Raw genomic sequence first — 13,467 nt, 5'->3', positions numbered from 1 at the left:
CACTCTGGCGTCGAGGTAGTGTCAGTCAGCAGCTAAAGAACGGTCCGTTTAACGAGGAAACCATGAACAGGTGTGTGAGGAGGCGGACCAGAACCAGGCGCCTCCTGGTGGAGGAAGGGAGACAAACACAGAAACACAGAGACAGGAGTCTTGACAATCAGATAATGTTACAGACATCAGTAATTAATACCCAGTTTAGGGATTGAATGTTAAAGAGCATGCCATAGACGCTATTTCTGTTGCTGATGCAGTGAAATGCGCTATTTGGGCAAACTGCAAGTGAAGGAAAAGTGAAATGTCATGCGGCCAACGGCAGGCAAAACCACGCTGAAAATTGCACTGCAAAGTATTGAAATCTAAATAAGTCATTTTTTCTTAAAATAAGGGCATTTTTTCTTGAAGTGAGCTGTCATCTGAGACACTTTGCCAATGGAAAAAGACAATTTACTTTTAAAACAAGAGAAAACAATTGTATTATGTCTTCTTTCAAGTGCATATTATCTAATTAACCTATTTCAACAGTAAATATAACTATTGGCAAATCGTCTTATTTACATACTAAATTTAAGGGTAAATAATAATAATAATAATAATACATTTTATTTAAAAAGGCACCTTTCTGGACACTCAAGGTCACCGTACAAAAACATAAAAAGTGTCAGAAAAAATAAAAATTATAATTATAAAGACATTTATACACTTAATGTAAAGTAGATACACTTAATATAAGACATTTTTACTTCTAGATTGTTTTTGCAGTGTGGCTGTTTGCGTTTCGTATAAAAGTACCTTTTTACAAGGTCTTGAGACCTTTACCCAACAAAAAAAAAAAAACAAAAAAAAAAACAAAAATGCAGCAATAATTTCTGGAAATAAAGAAAACTTGACAGTTGACTTAAAGGTGGCTGAACTTTTTGTTCTCATAATAAATGTATTACTATTGCTGAAATCCATTTAAATTAATGATCATTGCAGAAAATGACCGGATTGTCTAGAGACATTCATTACATACATTGTGACCTTGTCCATGCTAAAGATGTAAGAACGGAGCTTTGAAATAAAGCTTTGATTTTGATACCAATCCACCAACATGTTCTCCACTCTGCATATATTCCCGCTGATCTGCTGGGAGCTCTCTTCCATGTTAATGACCTTCTGCTTCTCCCCTGTCTTGTTTGCAGACGGACGCCGCGCTGATGTACGATGCCGTGCATGTGGTGGCCGTGGCTGTGCAGCAGTCTCAGCAGATCACTGTCAGTTCATTACAGTGCAACCGACACAAGCCTTGGCGCTTTGGGAATCGCTTCATGGCCCTCATCAAAGAGGTAGATCCTAGTCTACCTGCTCGCCATTCGGTGTCAACTCTCAGCATACGCAGCTCCTTCACACACAACACAGATGCTCTCAGAGAGCCAGATGAGGGGAGAATGTAAATCAGGGTGGCAAAATGGGAAAATGGAGAAATGAAAATACGGTGTTCTTATGGAAATATGTTACATAATCAAAATTCTTTTTTTTTAACCAGACTTCACGGTGCTCCTATAACGGACCAAAGGTTCTGTTTACCTGAAATGGCAGCAGTTTACTGCATCATAAGATCTGGTTAATTTCCATAAGGGGGAAACAATACTCTTTAAATCTATAAAATTACCTCTGCTGTGAAATCATAAATGAACAGATGTAAGCTGATGACTTCCTGACCTGAGGAACATAGAAGTTATGTAAACAGAGATTGTTGACAACATATCCTAAATAAGCAATACACCAAACCCCATTTTACAGAAATGTAAGAAACCAAATCCCTGACATTTGTCTACCTGGAAAGAGTTACGAAGCCATTTCTAAGGCTTTGGGGCTCAGTGAACCACAGAGAGAGTCAATTATCCACAAATGAAGAAAGAAATGGAAAGGCAGTGAACCTTCGCTGTCAGATTATCTCAGGTGTGCATTGAGGATGGCTGTAGGAGGTCACAGACGAACCAAGGAACCATGTAACACACTACAGGTGGACTTACCTCTGTTTAGGGAAAGATGGGCAGAAATGGTGTCAATTATACGGAAGCCCAGAGCGGTCCTACGCAACTTTTTTTTTTCCTTTGTCTTCTCGAGATAATGACATAAGTATCTCGTTATCACGGTTAAACCATTAAATATTTTCTCGAGATAACAGGATAATTATGTTGTTATCTCCAGAAAACAGTTATTGATTTCCTGAGATAACGAGATGATTAACCTGTCTGAGTAATGAATGAGGCTGGCCAACCGCCCAGGATTCCCAGTCCATCCATGCCTGCGGGGCCCATAATGTGGAGTCGCAGTACCGCATGCAGGCGAAATCTTTAGTTTTTTTACTTTCTTTTTCTTTTGACTGATTGTCAGGTTGTGGTGTATGATCGCATGGAATACGGTAGAAATAAATGTGATTGTTTTTTAATGAAAATCTGGCTAGTTTTGGGGATTAATGCATTTTACAGCTTTTACAGACATAACATCGGGCCTGTTCAGAAAACACCTGGTGAGAGAACACCGCATAGGTCTAAATGCTTATGAATCAGAAGTGGAAGCAAATCATCAAACCAACAATGTCGTCTCTTTACCTAAAAGTTAAACACAGGATTATTTACTGGATTGCACATAGGCTGCCATGAATCCTGTCCTGCTGTTATGTTATTGAAGGATGTTATCAGTTTTAACACACACCAATTATCTCATAATCACAAAAAAAAAAAACGCTTTTGTTATCATTAGATGAGAAAATTAACTTGTTTTCTTGAGAAAACCACCATGAAAAAGTATGGGAGAGACACGAACGCTTCCATACAATTAAAAGCTCATAGGTCAATTCATTTCAAAAGTGTCTTTTCAAATAATAATAATTTCATAAGATCAATTAGGAAGAAAAATTTAACATAGGCCAGAAAAGAGAAAAATAGAGATATGGAAATAATAATATAAATTCATGAGAATCATTATCTGATGATGACCTAAAGTGGATGTTTCTTGTTTTTTAGTAAGCAATACAATCTTCCAGTGATCTCCGCTAAAGTAATGCATCCTCAGATATTCCACAGCACTTCCAGAAATGAAGTGGTACTCAGACACGGAGCCACCCACTGCAGTGTCATAAAGGTTTTTGAGTAGCTCGTAGAGGAACTTCCAGATTTGTTTCTCCCACTCACTGATTCAAAAATGGGCCCTGAAGTGCATTCTCTCCCGTCTGCTAGAATCACTGTGATGATTTTCCACGCCAGGCTAGAAGCCATCTCTGTTGTGAGTCACTTTCATGCTGCACTGTATTCCATCACAGTTCTAAATATCTGTAAAGATAGGGTAATTGCTTTCCCACTGTCACAAACACAGACTCCGAGTCTATTTAGACACCCCGAACAGAAAAGGCTTTACACAAACGGAGGAGCGGAAGACTTCTGGGCTGTTTCTTTCAAGGCTGCCATCAAAGCGCTATCTGAGAGCAGAGATGCAGACTTGATGTCGCTGGTTTATTGTCTCCTCTGATGAGCTGTGTCTCACTTCTTCTGCCTGCAGGCTCACTGGGATGGCCTCACTGGAAGAATCTCTTTCAACAGGACCAACGGCCTGAGGACAGACTTTGACCTCGATGTTATTAGCCTTAAAGAAGACGGACTCGAAAAGGTTCGGATTTTCCTCATTTGTTTGTGTGTGAATCTGCTGTTTCATAAAACACAATGAATACAAAGTTCAATGATCAGTGTGCAGAAAAGGGCTCCTCCACTACAGAATAATTATAGATGAACATCCAATAATCTATTCACCTCTCAGAAAGGCTTCAGTATTGAATCATTTCCAGCTTTTTATTGACATCAGAACTCAAAGGATCCGGATTTGATCTCCATACATCAATTCCTTTGATTTTGTGTTATAGCAAAAAAAACAAAATAGTGCAGAACTGTAAAGGGGATCAACATTTCAAAACCTCCTAAAACAACTCTAACTAATGTGACATACACTCACTGGCCACTTTATTAGGTACCCCATGCTAGTAACGGGTTGGACCCCCTTTTGCCTTCAGAACTGCCTCAATTCTTGGTGGCATAGATTCAACAAGGTGCTGGAAGCATTCCTCAGGGAGTTTGGTCCATATTGACATGATGGCATCACACAGTTGCCGCAGATTTGTCGGCTGCACATCCATGATGCGAATCTCCCGTTCCACCACATCCCAAAGATGCTCTATTGGATTGAGATCTGGTGACTGTGGAGGCCATTTGAGTACAGTGAACTCATTGTCATGTTCAAGAAACCAGTCTGAGATGATTCCAGCTTTATGACATGGCGCATTATCCTGCTGAAAGTAGCCATCAGAAGTTGGGTACATTGTGGTCATAAAGGGATGGACATGGTCAGCAACAATACTCAGGTAGGCTGTGGCGTTGCAACGATGCTCAATTGGTACCAAGGGGCCCAAAGAGTGCCAAGAAAATATTCCCCACACCATGACACCACCACCACCAGCCTGAACCGTTGATACAAAGCAGGATGGATCCATGCTTTCATGTTGTAGACGCCAAATTCTGACCCTACCATCCGAATGTCGCAGCAGAAATCCAGACTCATCAGACCAGGCAACGTTTTTCCAATCTTCTATTGTCCAATTTCCATGAGCTTGTGCAAATTGTAGCCTCAGTTTCCTGTTCTTAGCTGAAAGGAGTGGCACCCGGTGTGGTCTTCTGCTGCTGTAGCCCATCTGCCTCAAAGTTCCACGTACTGTGCGTTCAGAGATGCTCTTCTGCCCACCTTGGTTGTAACGGGTGGTTATTTGAGTCACTGTTGCCCTTCTATCAGCTCCAACCAGTCTGGCCATTCTCCTCTGACCTCTGGCATCAACAAGGCATTTCCGCCCACAGAACTGCCACTCACTGGATGTTTTTTCTTTTTCGGACCATTCTCTGTAAACCCTAGAGATGGTTGTGCGTGAAAATCCCAGTAGATCAGCAGTTTCTGAAATACTCAGACCAGCCCTTCTGGCACCAACAATCATGCCACGTTCAAAGTCACTCAAATCACCTTTCTTCCCCAAACTGATGCTCGCTTTGAACTGCAGGAGATTGTCTTGACCATGTCTACATGCCTAAATGCACTGAGTTGCTGCCATGTGATTGGCTGCTTAGAAATTAAGTGTTAACGAGCAGTTGGACAGGTGTACCTAATAAAGTGGCCGGTGAGTGTAATTTACTGTTTATCTGCATCTACCTTGATAACCCTGAATAGAATCCAATGTTGATCTAATTCACCATTTATCCTCCAGTATGTTTGTATGTTAAACCCTGGTCTTTGACAGGAGGATGCTTGGTTATCAATGAGTTATTGTTAATAATATATAGCATCTTTCCCACTGAAAATAGCAGCTCATCATGTGTTTTTCAAACATGGTTCGACCCGCTAACACTCAGCTTTTGGCTCCCTTCCCCACCAACAAAAAAAAGCGAGTCTAACCCCCTGTTGGCAAGCCGTGTCCCCCCGCCGCTGCGTTTCTAGTGACACCATCACGCTGGGTTAGCTTTGATGATGTCACCAGTAATCAGGAAAGTAAACAATGGAGAGCAGCATGTTAGAAAGCCAGGGCATAGTCAGTTACCAGAGCTGCTCCATGTTTATCTAATGGAATCAGGGTTGTTTCTGCTTGTTTGATCAGAATGTGTGTTGACGTCCGTAAGTTGCATTCAATGGTAAACTGTAATTTAGCGTGTCAACCCGGTTCTGGTGTTCCTACAGCCTGCTGATCAGAGCCGAGGCGATTTTAACGTGGGTCTCTTGCCGAGTTATTTGACCCGGGTAGACAGGCGTCAGTGAGTTGTTCCCACTGCCACTGAAAGTCCATTGCTCCTGGGTTTAAATGGGGATTTTCAGCCAGTGGGAAACGGGTATTAGTTAAACCTTAGGTTTTAACAGAAGGATGCTAGGTTAGCATTGAGTTACTATAAACGTGGAAATCTAGTAGGATGAAATCACTGACATGTTGATAGAAAAGCATTTTCAACTCAGATTTAACCTCTTTATAGCCAGACTTCTTTATTCCATAGACTATCTCTGGAAAACTGGGTGAAATGCTGGAGATTTTAATCGGCTCAGTCAGCATACTGCCAAGTCAGCTAAAACATTTCTGGCTTCATTGTTTGTTTATAAAAGTTATAAAATACAACTCTATCTTAAATGAGATCATTTTTCTGGAATTCATAATTAGATTTAAAGTCACTGACAGTGAGAATGAAATGCCTAAAGCTCAGACTGAAATGTTTTTTTTTTATTCCTTCAGTCCTGCTAGTTCTAACTGCTTTCAATGCTAAATGAAATCTGATGCAACCCGAAAAAATTCAGATGCTCATTCAAATGCTGTCTGATGCATGTCAAAGATTCACAAGAAGAGATGGCTAGGATTTCTTCTCAGTCTTTGCATTTAAGTGAATGATTTAGATAATAGAATAAAAGAGTTAAGACTAATTTAATTCAATTTAGTTCATTTATATAGCGCCAATTATTAACATTTCGTCTCAAGGCACTTTACAGAAAAAAATAAATTCAATTCATTGCATCACATCAGGGACTCTTCAGCAATCACTCACACCAAGCATGTATGTGGCGACAGCGGAGAGGAAAACTACCTTTTAACAGGAAGAAACCTCCAGCAGAACCATCTGCTTTTCTTCAATGATGTTAAAACTGTTGACCTGTTCCTGTTTCTCCTACAAGGCACAATCGTCTCCCTGGAAAATGCACTGCTGACAGCAGCTACCTGCCGGAGTAGCACCATTTAGCCCTGTTAGCCATGCAAGTGAGCCTTTTTGCCAATGGAATTAGACAATTTACATTTAGAATAAGAAAAATCCATTGTCTTATTTCAAGTGGATTTTATCTAATTATGTTATTTTATGAGTAAAAATACTCATTGGGAAATCATATTATTTACCTTCTCAAACTAAGTGTAAATACACTTCATTTTTCTCACTTTTTGCCTATTTCTAGATCTTTTTTGGAGTGTGTAATCCATTTCTTTTCTACTTGTAACATTCTTGATAACACACTGCAAAAGTGATCTAGAAATAAGTAACACTTTCTCAAATTAAGTAAGATTTACCCTTAATTTGAGTAGGTAAATAAAATGATCTGCTAATGGTTCTGCTGGAGGTTCCTTCCTGTTAAAAATTAGTTTTTCCTCTCCACTGTCGCTACAAACATGCTTAGTGTGAGGGATTGCTGAAGAGTCAATGAGTCGATGCAATCAACTGGTTTTCCTTAGATGGAAAACTTTGAATTAATTTGACTGTATGATCTGAATTGAATTGTAAAGTGTCTTGAGATGACGTGTTGCAAATTGGAGCTATAGAAATAAACTGAATTGAATTGAATGAGTATTTTTTTCTCTTGAAATAAAATAATTAGATAACATGCAATTGAAATAAGACAATGCCATTGTTTTTTCTTTCTTATTTTAAATTTAAATCTATTAAACCATTTTTTTTTTTTACATTTCCTCCTCAATTCAAGAAAAAATGCACTTATTTGAAGAGAAAAAAACTTATTCTGCAGTGCAGTACACTATTTTTTTTTATCTCTCTTCCAAACTTTTCCCTATTCCCGGCTAAAACAGCTGAATTTACTCTCCTAGCTCTGGTTGATTTTCTTCTAGCACACAATAGGGGATAACATTTTATTTGTGTCTGGCTTCAAAACAACAATAACATACGTCTGTTACCATCACAGCGTATCTTCTTCAGTTATGTTTAAGTTCCCCTATGCAGAGGAGCACCTTCTTTCCAGAGAAAAGTAGAACTGCACTGTTTGGTACTCAAACATTGACAAGATCTTCAAAAGAGGACAGCAGCTAATGCAACTGATAGAAATAATATCCTCTCGCGGAACTGCAAGTACTTTAAACTTCATTATTCTCAGTGGTGCATTCCTCTCAGCATCTCCTGACCTTTGGTCTATGTACGATGCGTGCACGAACCGCCTTGAATAATTTACTCCATTAATAAAAACTCATTCAAAAGCCCTCCAGCCTCATGAAACCTGAATTAAAGGATTGATTTGCAATTGCAAAGACCATCTCGAGCACTCAGCGAGATCACCCTGCGGAGCGTGTGGCGGCTGTGGGTTGGAGTGTTTGCGGTCCCCTCTGGTAATGCTCTGGGTTGAGGGGCTGCTTGAAGAGCAGCAGATGGTGTTAAAGAGGCCTGACTTTACAATTTAAAGTAAGAGTTCAGAAAGAACATGAAAGGCCTTGAGGCATAATTTGATGTCTTTGCTGTCCTCTTCCTCTTTGCTTCTCAAGCGTGTATTTTCCTCCCTCCCACTGGTCAAGCCCTCGAAAGGCTACGACGCCGATCAGATTCTTAGATCAGCTGTAACGTGCTCCCCGTGGGTGTCTGAAGAAAGCTGCCGAGAAAGGGTTTAGGGGTCACGTTGCTGTCAACTGTTTCCTCAGGGAGCAACACAGATCATCTCTATGAGGAGCTGAATTGGATAGAAGCAAAAAACGCATTAAGGATGGTGCACTGTAAAACAAACACTGCAAAAAACAATCTACAAATAAGTAAAAATGTCTTAAATCAACTGTGTTTTTGATTAATTTTAGTAGGTAAATAGGATCATTAGCTAATGGAATGAGTATTTTAAATCTTAAAATAAGATAATTAGATAGTATGTACTTTAAATAAGACAATGCAGTTTTTTTTTTCTTATTTTAAATGTAAATGATCTTGTTCCATTTGCAAAGTGTCTCACTTACCTCCTCAATTGAAGAAAAAATCTAAACTACTTATTTAGATTTAAATATTTGCAGTGAACAAATACAACATTTGAATCTTTCTGTATTGTAATTACACAAAGTCATAAGTTTTGCCATCAAAAAGGATTGTAAAAAATAGTTCTGTGCAATTTGAAGGTTCGAAAATGGATTTCACCTTGTTGTGATATTAATTTGGCACTAAATGTTGAGAATATTTTGTACTTGAATCAATACATTCTAAATATTATAATAAAAATTCCAAATAATAACTTTCTAAAACACTTATTATTTCAGCCTTATTGCTTAAGATTCTTCAGGCGGGACCAAAATATTGTTTCTTTTTTACAGATTGGTACCTGGGACCCAGCGAGTGGCCTGAATATGACTGACAACCAGAAGGGAAAGACGACTAATGTCTCTGATTCATTGTCCAACCGATCTCTCATCGTCTCCACCATACTGGTAAACCTCCTTTTGTTTTTCATCTTCTAAACACACACACACACACACACACACACACACACCCAGTGCCACAGTATAGCTGTGTGGCCTTTCTATTGACTTCTATTGGTGAAAATGAGGCGTTGAGTCCTTAAAGTGCCATTTCAGGATGGTACATGAGCAAAAACCATCACAAGTTGAAATCCTTTCTAAATCTAAAGCAAGCCAAGTTTAATGTTAATATTTGGCCGTTCATTAATAAATAAACGGATACTTTACCAATATTAAGATATTGTAGAAAAACTCATTTTTGTAAAGACACTTTTTACAAAAATCAGTAGTAAGTCTTCTTTAATAAACTTTTCCTTTTTCCATCAAAGTCAGATCTTCAGCAGCAGCAAGAGAAAGAACCTTAAAATTGCAGCTGGTAAACATCAGAATGAGATTACATCTGTGTAATGAAGTCTGCAAATGGAAAAGAATGACTTCTCGCTCTCATTTACTGCCAACAATGTGCAAACTCAATGCAGCGGTTTTCTGTGTTTATTTAGAGCAAATCAAATTGAAACAGCAGTTTTTTTTCTTTTACCAGCACAAGGCCAGAGCAGCTCTCAGCCATAACACGCTTGCTGTAAAGATGTTATTATTTTGGAGCCTTTCCTCTTGAAACATCTTCCAGCGCTGTGCTCGTACTGCCCTTTCTTTTCAGAGCACTTTCTAGGGATGTTGCTCTCTGATTCAATTGAAGCAGAGTACCTCAAAGCACTTCTCTCCCAAATTGCCAGTTGACTTCACCACTGTGGAGATGCCAATTTGGTGGAAGTAGACTCAGGCAAGGGAAAATTAACTGATTGATTGTCCAATAAGATTTCATGCTTTATGGCTCTGCCTCCTGTTGAGTAATTTATCAGAGAAACTGAGCATTTTTCTTCCCAATGATTTCACAACCGAGAGAGTCAGGATAAACTATGAGTAAAAGACTGTTTAAAAATCGTTCCAACCTTTTAGATTCCATTATGACTCTTTTGTTAAGAATTCACTGTTACGATTTTTCAATGAATGTCTTATCAGCCAGTTTCCGTCTGTTTTCCTTCTGTTTTAAATGAATTCACTCCAGCTTTTATTGTCATTCCACTCTCACAAGTACAGAGCAACGAAATGAACTTTCATTTAACCCATCCCCCTTGGGGAGCAGTGGGCTGCCATTGTGCACCGCCCGGGGAGCAGTGTGGGGGTTAATTCACACTAGGCCGGGAGAGGCGGCCTAGTGGTTAGGGCATAGAGCTTGGAATCCTGAGGTTCTGAGTTTGAGCCCCACTCCCACAGACTGACACTCTGGGTCTCTGAGCAAAGACCCATAACCCCACACTGCTCCCCGGGCGCCGCACAATGGCAGCCCACTGCTCCAGAGGTAAATTTCTCCAATGTGAGGTCAATAATGTTCAATTATTATTAATTCAGTTTAATTTTATGGCGCCAATTCACAACGCGTCATCTCAATGCACTTTACAGTTCACCAGATCATCCAGTCAGATTGATTTAAAAGTTTTTAATCTAAGTGGACGTTTATCAAATCAGCATGGAAATCCAAAAGACACGCAGCAGAAGATGGTGGTGAGAAAATTAAAACATCACAATCCCTTATGTTGCTGGAGTCTCTGAAAAGCTCAAGAGGATTTTCTCCGAACACAAAATCCCAGAACATTTCAAACCAAACCCTTAAACAAATAAAAACCCCAGACCCAATATGAGCAGAGTGGTGTCTGCTGTTCAATGCAGCGATAAATGATCTGATCTTTATATTGGAGAAACCAAACTACCTCTCCACAGACGCATGGCCCAACACAGAAGAGCGCCCTCCTCTGGACAAGACTCCGCAGTACACCTACATCTTGTGGACAAAGGACATTTTTTAGAGGACCAGAATGTCCACATTCTGGATAAAGAAACTAGGTGGTTTGAGAGGAAGGAAGCATCTCTGTTAAGACAGAAAAAACAACTTTAAACAGAGGTGGTGGACTCAGATTCCAGCTTCCAAAAACTTACAATTCAGTGATTGAGTTGATCCCTTCCAGATATCACCACACCCCCACCCCATCACAGAGGAACAAAGCACCTCCTCTCTTCAGCCAGGTGAACAATCCCTTCTTTACCAACCGGCCTTCAGAATCATAGACAGGTTTCAAATATTACAGGCTAACAATGGAACCAAACGACCCGCTTGTCAGTTTCAATTTGCATGTTTCCAAGCGATACAAGGCCTTGTCTATATAAAGACTCAAACTCACTGCGGATCCAGACATTTTGAATCGAGAAAGCTTCCTGGACGGGAAGCGACACGTCTTCAAACCTTGGAAACCAAGTCCAGAGGATTATTTTTACGATTTTTTAAAAACTTTTACGGAATTTCAGTCTAAGGAAAACCAGCTGATTGCATCGACTCATTGACTCTTCAGCAATCCCTCCCACTAATCATGCTTGTAGCGACAGTGGAGAGGAAAATGTGGAACTGGAAAAGCTTCCCTTTCCAGAAGACCTGACCTGGGAAGGGATGAGTTACACATTTCTTTGAATCTCCATAAATGATTTTAATACCTGTAGAGTGTTGTTTTCTATAGTGTCAATTTCTTTGTATATATTTACATCTGAGTGAATCTACAGGCTTTGGTCAACCTGTCCTTTCTCTGTTTGTACACCTAAAATCTCCCCAATGTTCTATTCTATTTTATTCTAGTCTGTTTTATTTCATTATAATCTATTTTATTTTTTCAATTCTATTTTATTCTATTCTATTTAATTTCATTCTATTCTTTTCTATTTATTCTATTTTTTTCTATTCAATTGTACTTTATTATATTGCATTTTGTTTTGTTTTATTTTATTCTATTCTATCTAATTCTTTTTTTTTTATATCTGTTTAATTCTATTCTGTTCTGTTCTACTCTATTGTGTTCTATTCTGCATCAACTTCAGAATCACGTTTTGTTCATTTCTGCTCTGCCAACTGAGTACATGAGGCTCTCAGCACCACGTCTGCACTTAATCAGCAAATCTTGGCGACTCATAAATCTCGTTAGTTTTTCCTCAGCAGGTAAACTAAAGTCTAACCTTCATATCCAACACCATCAGCATGTTATGACATGAATGCAATTGTTTTAAATTGCATATTTATTATCAATATGTTTGGCTAAAAATGCACATAAAGATTTCAAATATGTTTTAATCATTAAATTTGAACCATGAATGCTGCTGATTGATTTAGGGACCTGCTGTGTTTTATAAGTGAACATTTTTAAGCATTTGTCTGAATGCAAAGCAGGGTCAGAGGCTCCTCGTCGTGCAGAAGGCATGACCAAAGAAGGAAACTGAGATCTGAGCGAAATGACAGCCAGTGAGGATCCTGTTATTCAGGAGAGAAGCGTAAAAATAACAATATCAAGTAAATTGCGGGTTGTCATTATTTATCTTGGTCCTTCTTTCCTTCCGCACACGCTGTGAAGTGATTGGATTGCAGTTATTAGCAAAGACTCTCTGCAGCTGTAATTGCCATATCAGGATTGAGTCATGGGGAGCTGTGTGATGGCTGTGAGCAGTGAGGAAAAAGGAGGGAGGGGTGACAATAATTGGGTTTGTTACATTTGATTGATGCACACTTTCATCCAGCTTCTCATCATTTTCTCAAGGATTATGTACTATAAAACATGATGTAATTACTGTTAGGATCTTGGCCTATCAACAGTTTATCTACTTTGGTAATCAGTGGCGTAATATTGCAGAGGAAATGGAGTACCTTTGGGCTCTAGCAGGAGATAATGTACTGTGGAATGTCTTGAATTGAGCAGGAAGTGGAGCTCATTCAGCCGAGTAACTCAGCCTGGAATTTCTTTTGTATATAGAGGAAAATAAAAAGCCTTGTTTACTCTCTCTAAGATTATATAAACACATTAGAACAGTTTTCCAGCACATGCAACCGTTTCCCAGTTTGATTGTCTGCAAAGATTTAGGGCCCAATTCACTGCTATGAACTTCTCTGTTTCCTTTTTGCTGCACCACTCTCCACCTTATGAGTAAACGCCTTTTTTAATGAATGTTGGTGCTCAGTATTGAGTGTACATCTAGTGCAGCCGTGGTCTCAGGGGCATATATGGCCCTGAACCCTGCAGCTTTTCACTACCCCATATTTCTGAGCAGGGCAGCTGACAGACCTGGGACCACACAGTGTTTGTCCCCCACCAAACACACACACACACACACACACACAC

The 13,467-nt window shown here is 39.4% G+C and overlaps 1 protein-coding gene across 1 annotated transcript in view; it reads left to right on the top strand.

Moving 5' to 3' along the window:
- Nucleotides 1-1,181: 1,181 nt before the first annotated feature.
- The window catches only part of LOC107103501 (glutamate receptor ionotropic, kainate 2), a gene marked incomplete at its 5' end in the record, with an annotated part of 137,989 nt that continues 125,703 nt past the window's right edge, over nucleotides 1,182-13,467 (top strand). Inside the window, 3 exons of the mRNA XM_015403221.1 lie at nucleotides 1,182-1,325; nucleotides 3,544-3,651; nucleotides 9,113-9,226. Of these exons, the coding sequence (XP_015258707.1) occupies nucleotides 1,182-1,325; nucleotides 3,544-3,651; nucleotides 9,113-9,226 (366 nt within the window). The remainder of the gene's footprint in view (nucleotides 1,326-3,543; nucleotides 3,652-9,112; nucleotides 9,227-13,467) is intronic.

Source organism: Cyprinodon variegatus, unplaced genomic scaffold (genome assembly GCF_000732505.1).
Source record: "Cyprinodon variegatus isolate N-32 unplaced genomic scaffold, C_variegatus-1.0 Scaffold1467, whole genome shotgun sequence".
NCBI classification, from domain to species: Eukaryota; Metazoa; Chordata; class Actinopteri; order Cyprinodontiformes; family Cyprinodontidae; genus Cyprinodon; species Cyprinodon variegatus.
The sequence above is the reverse complement of the archived record's forward strand: the minus strand, read 5'-3'. Positions and strand labels throughout refer to the sequence as shown.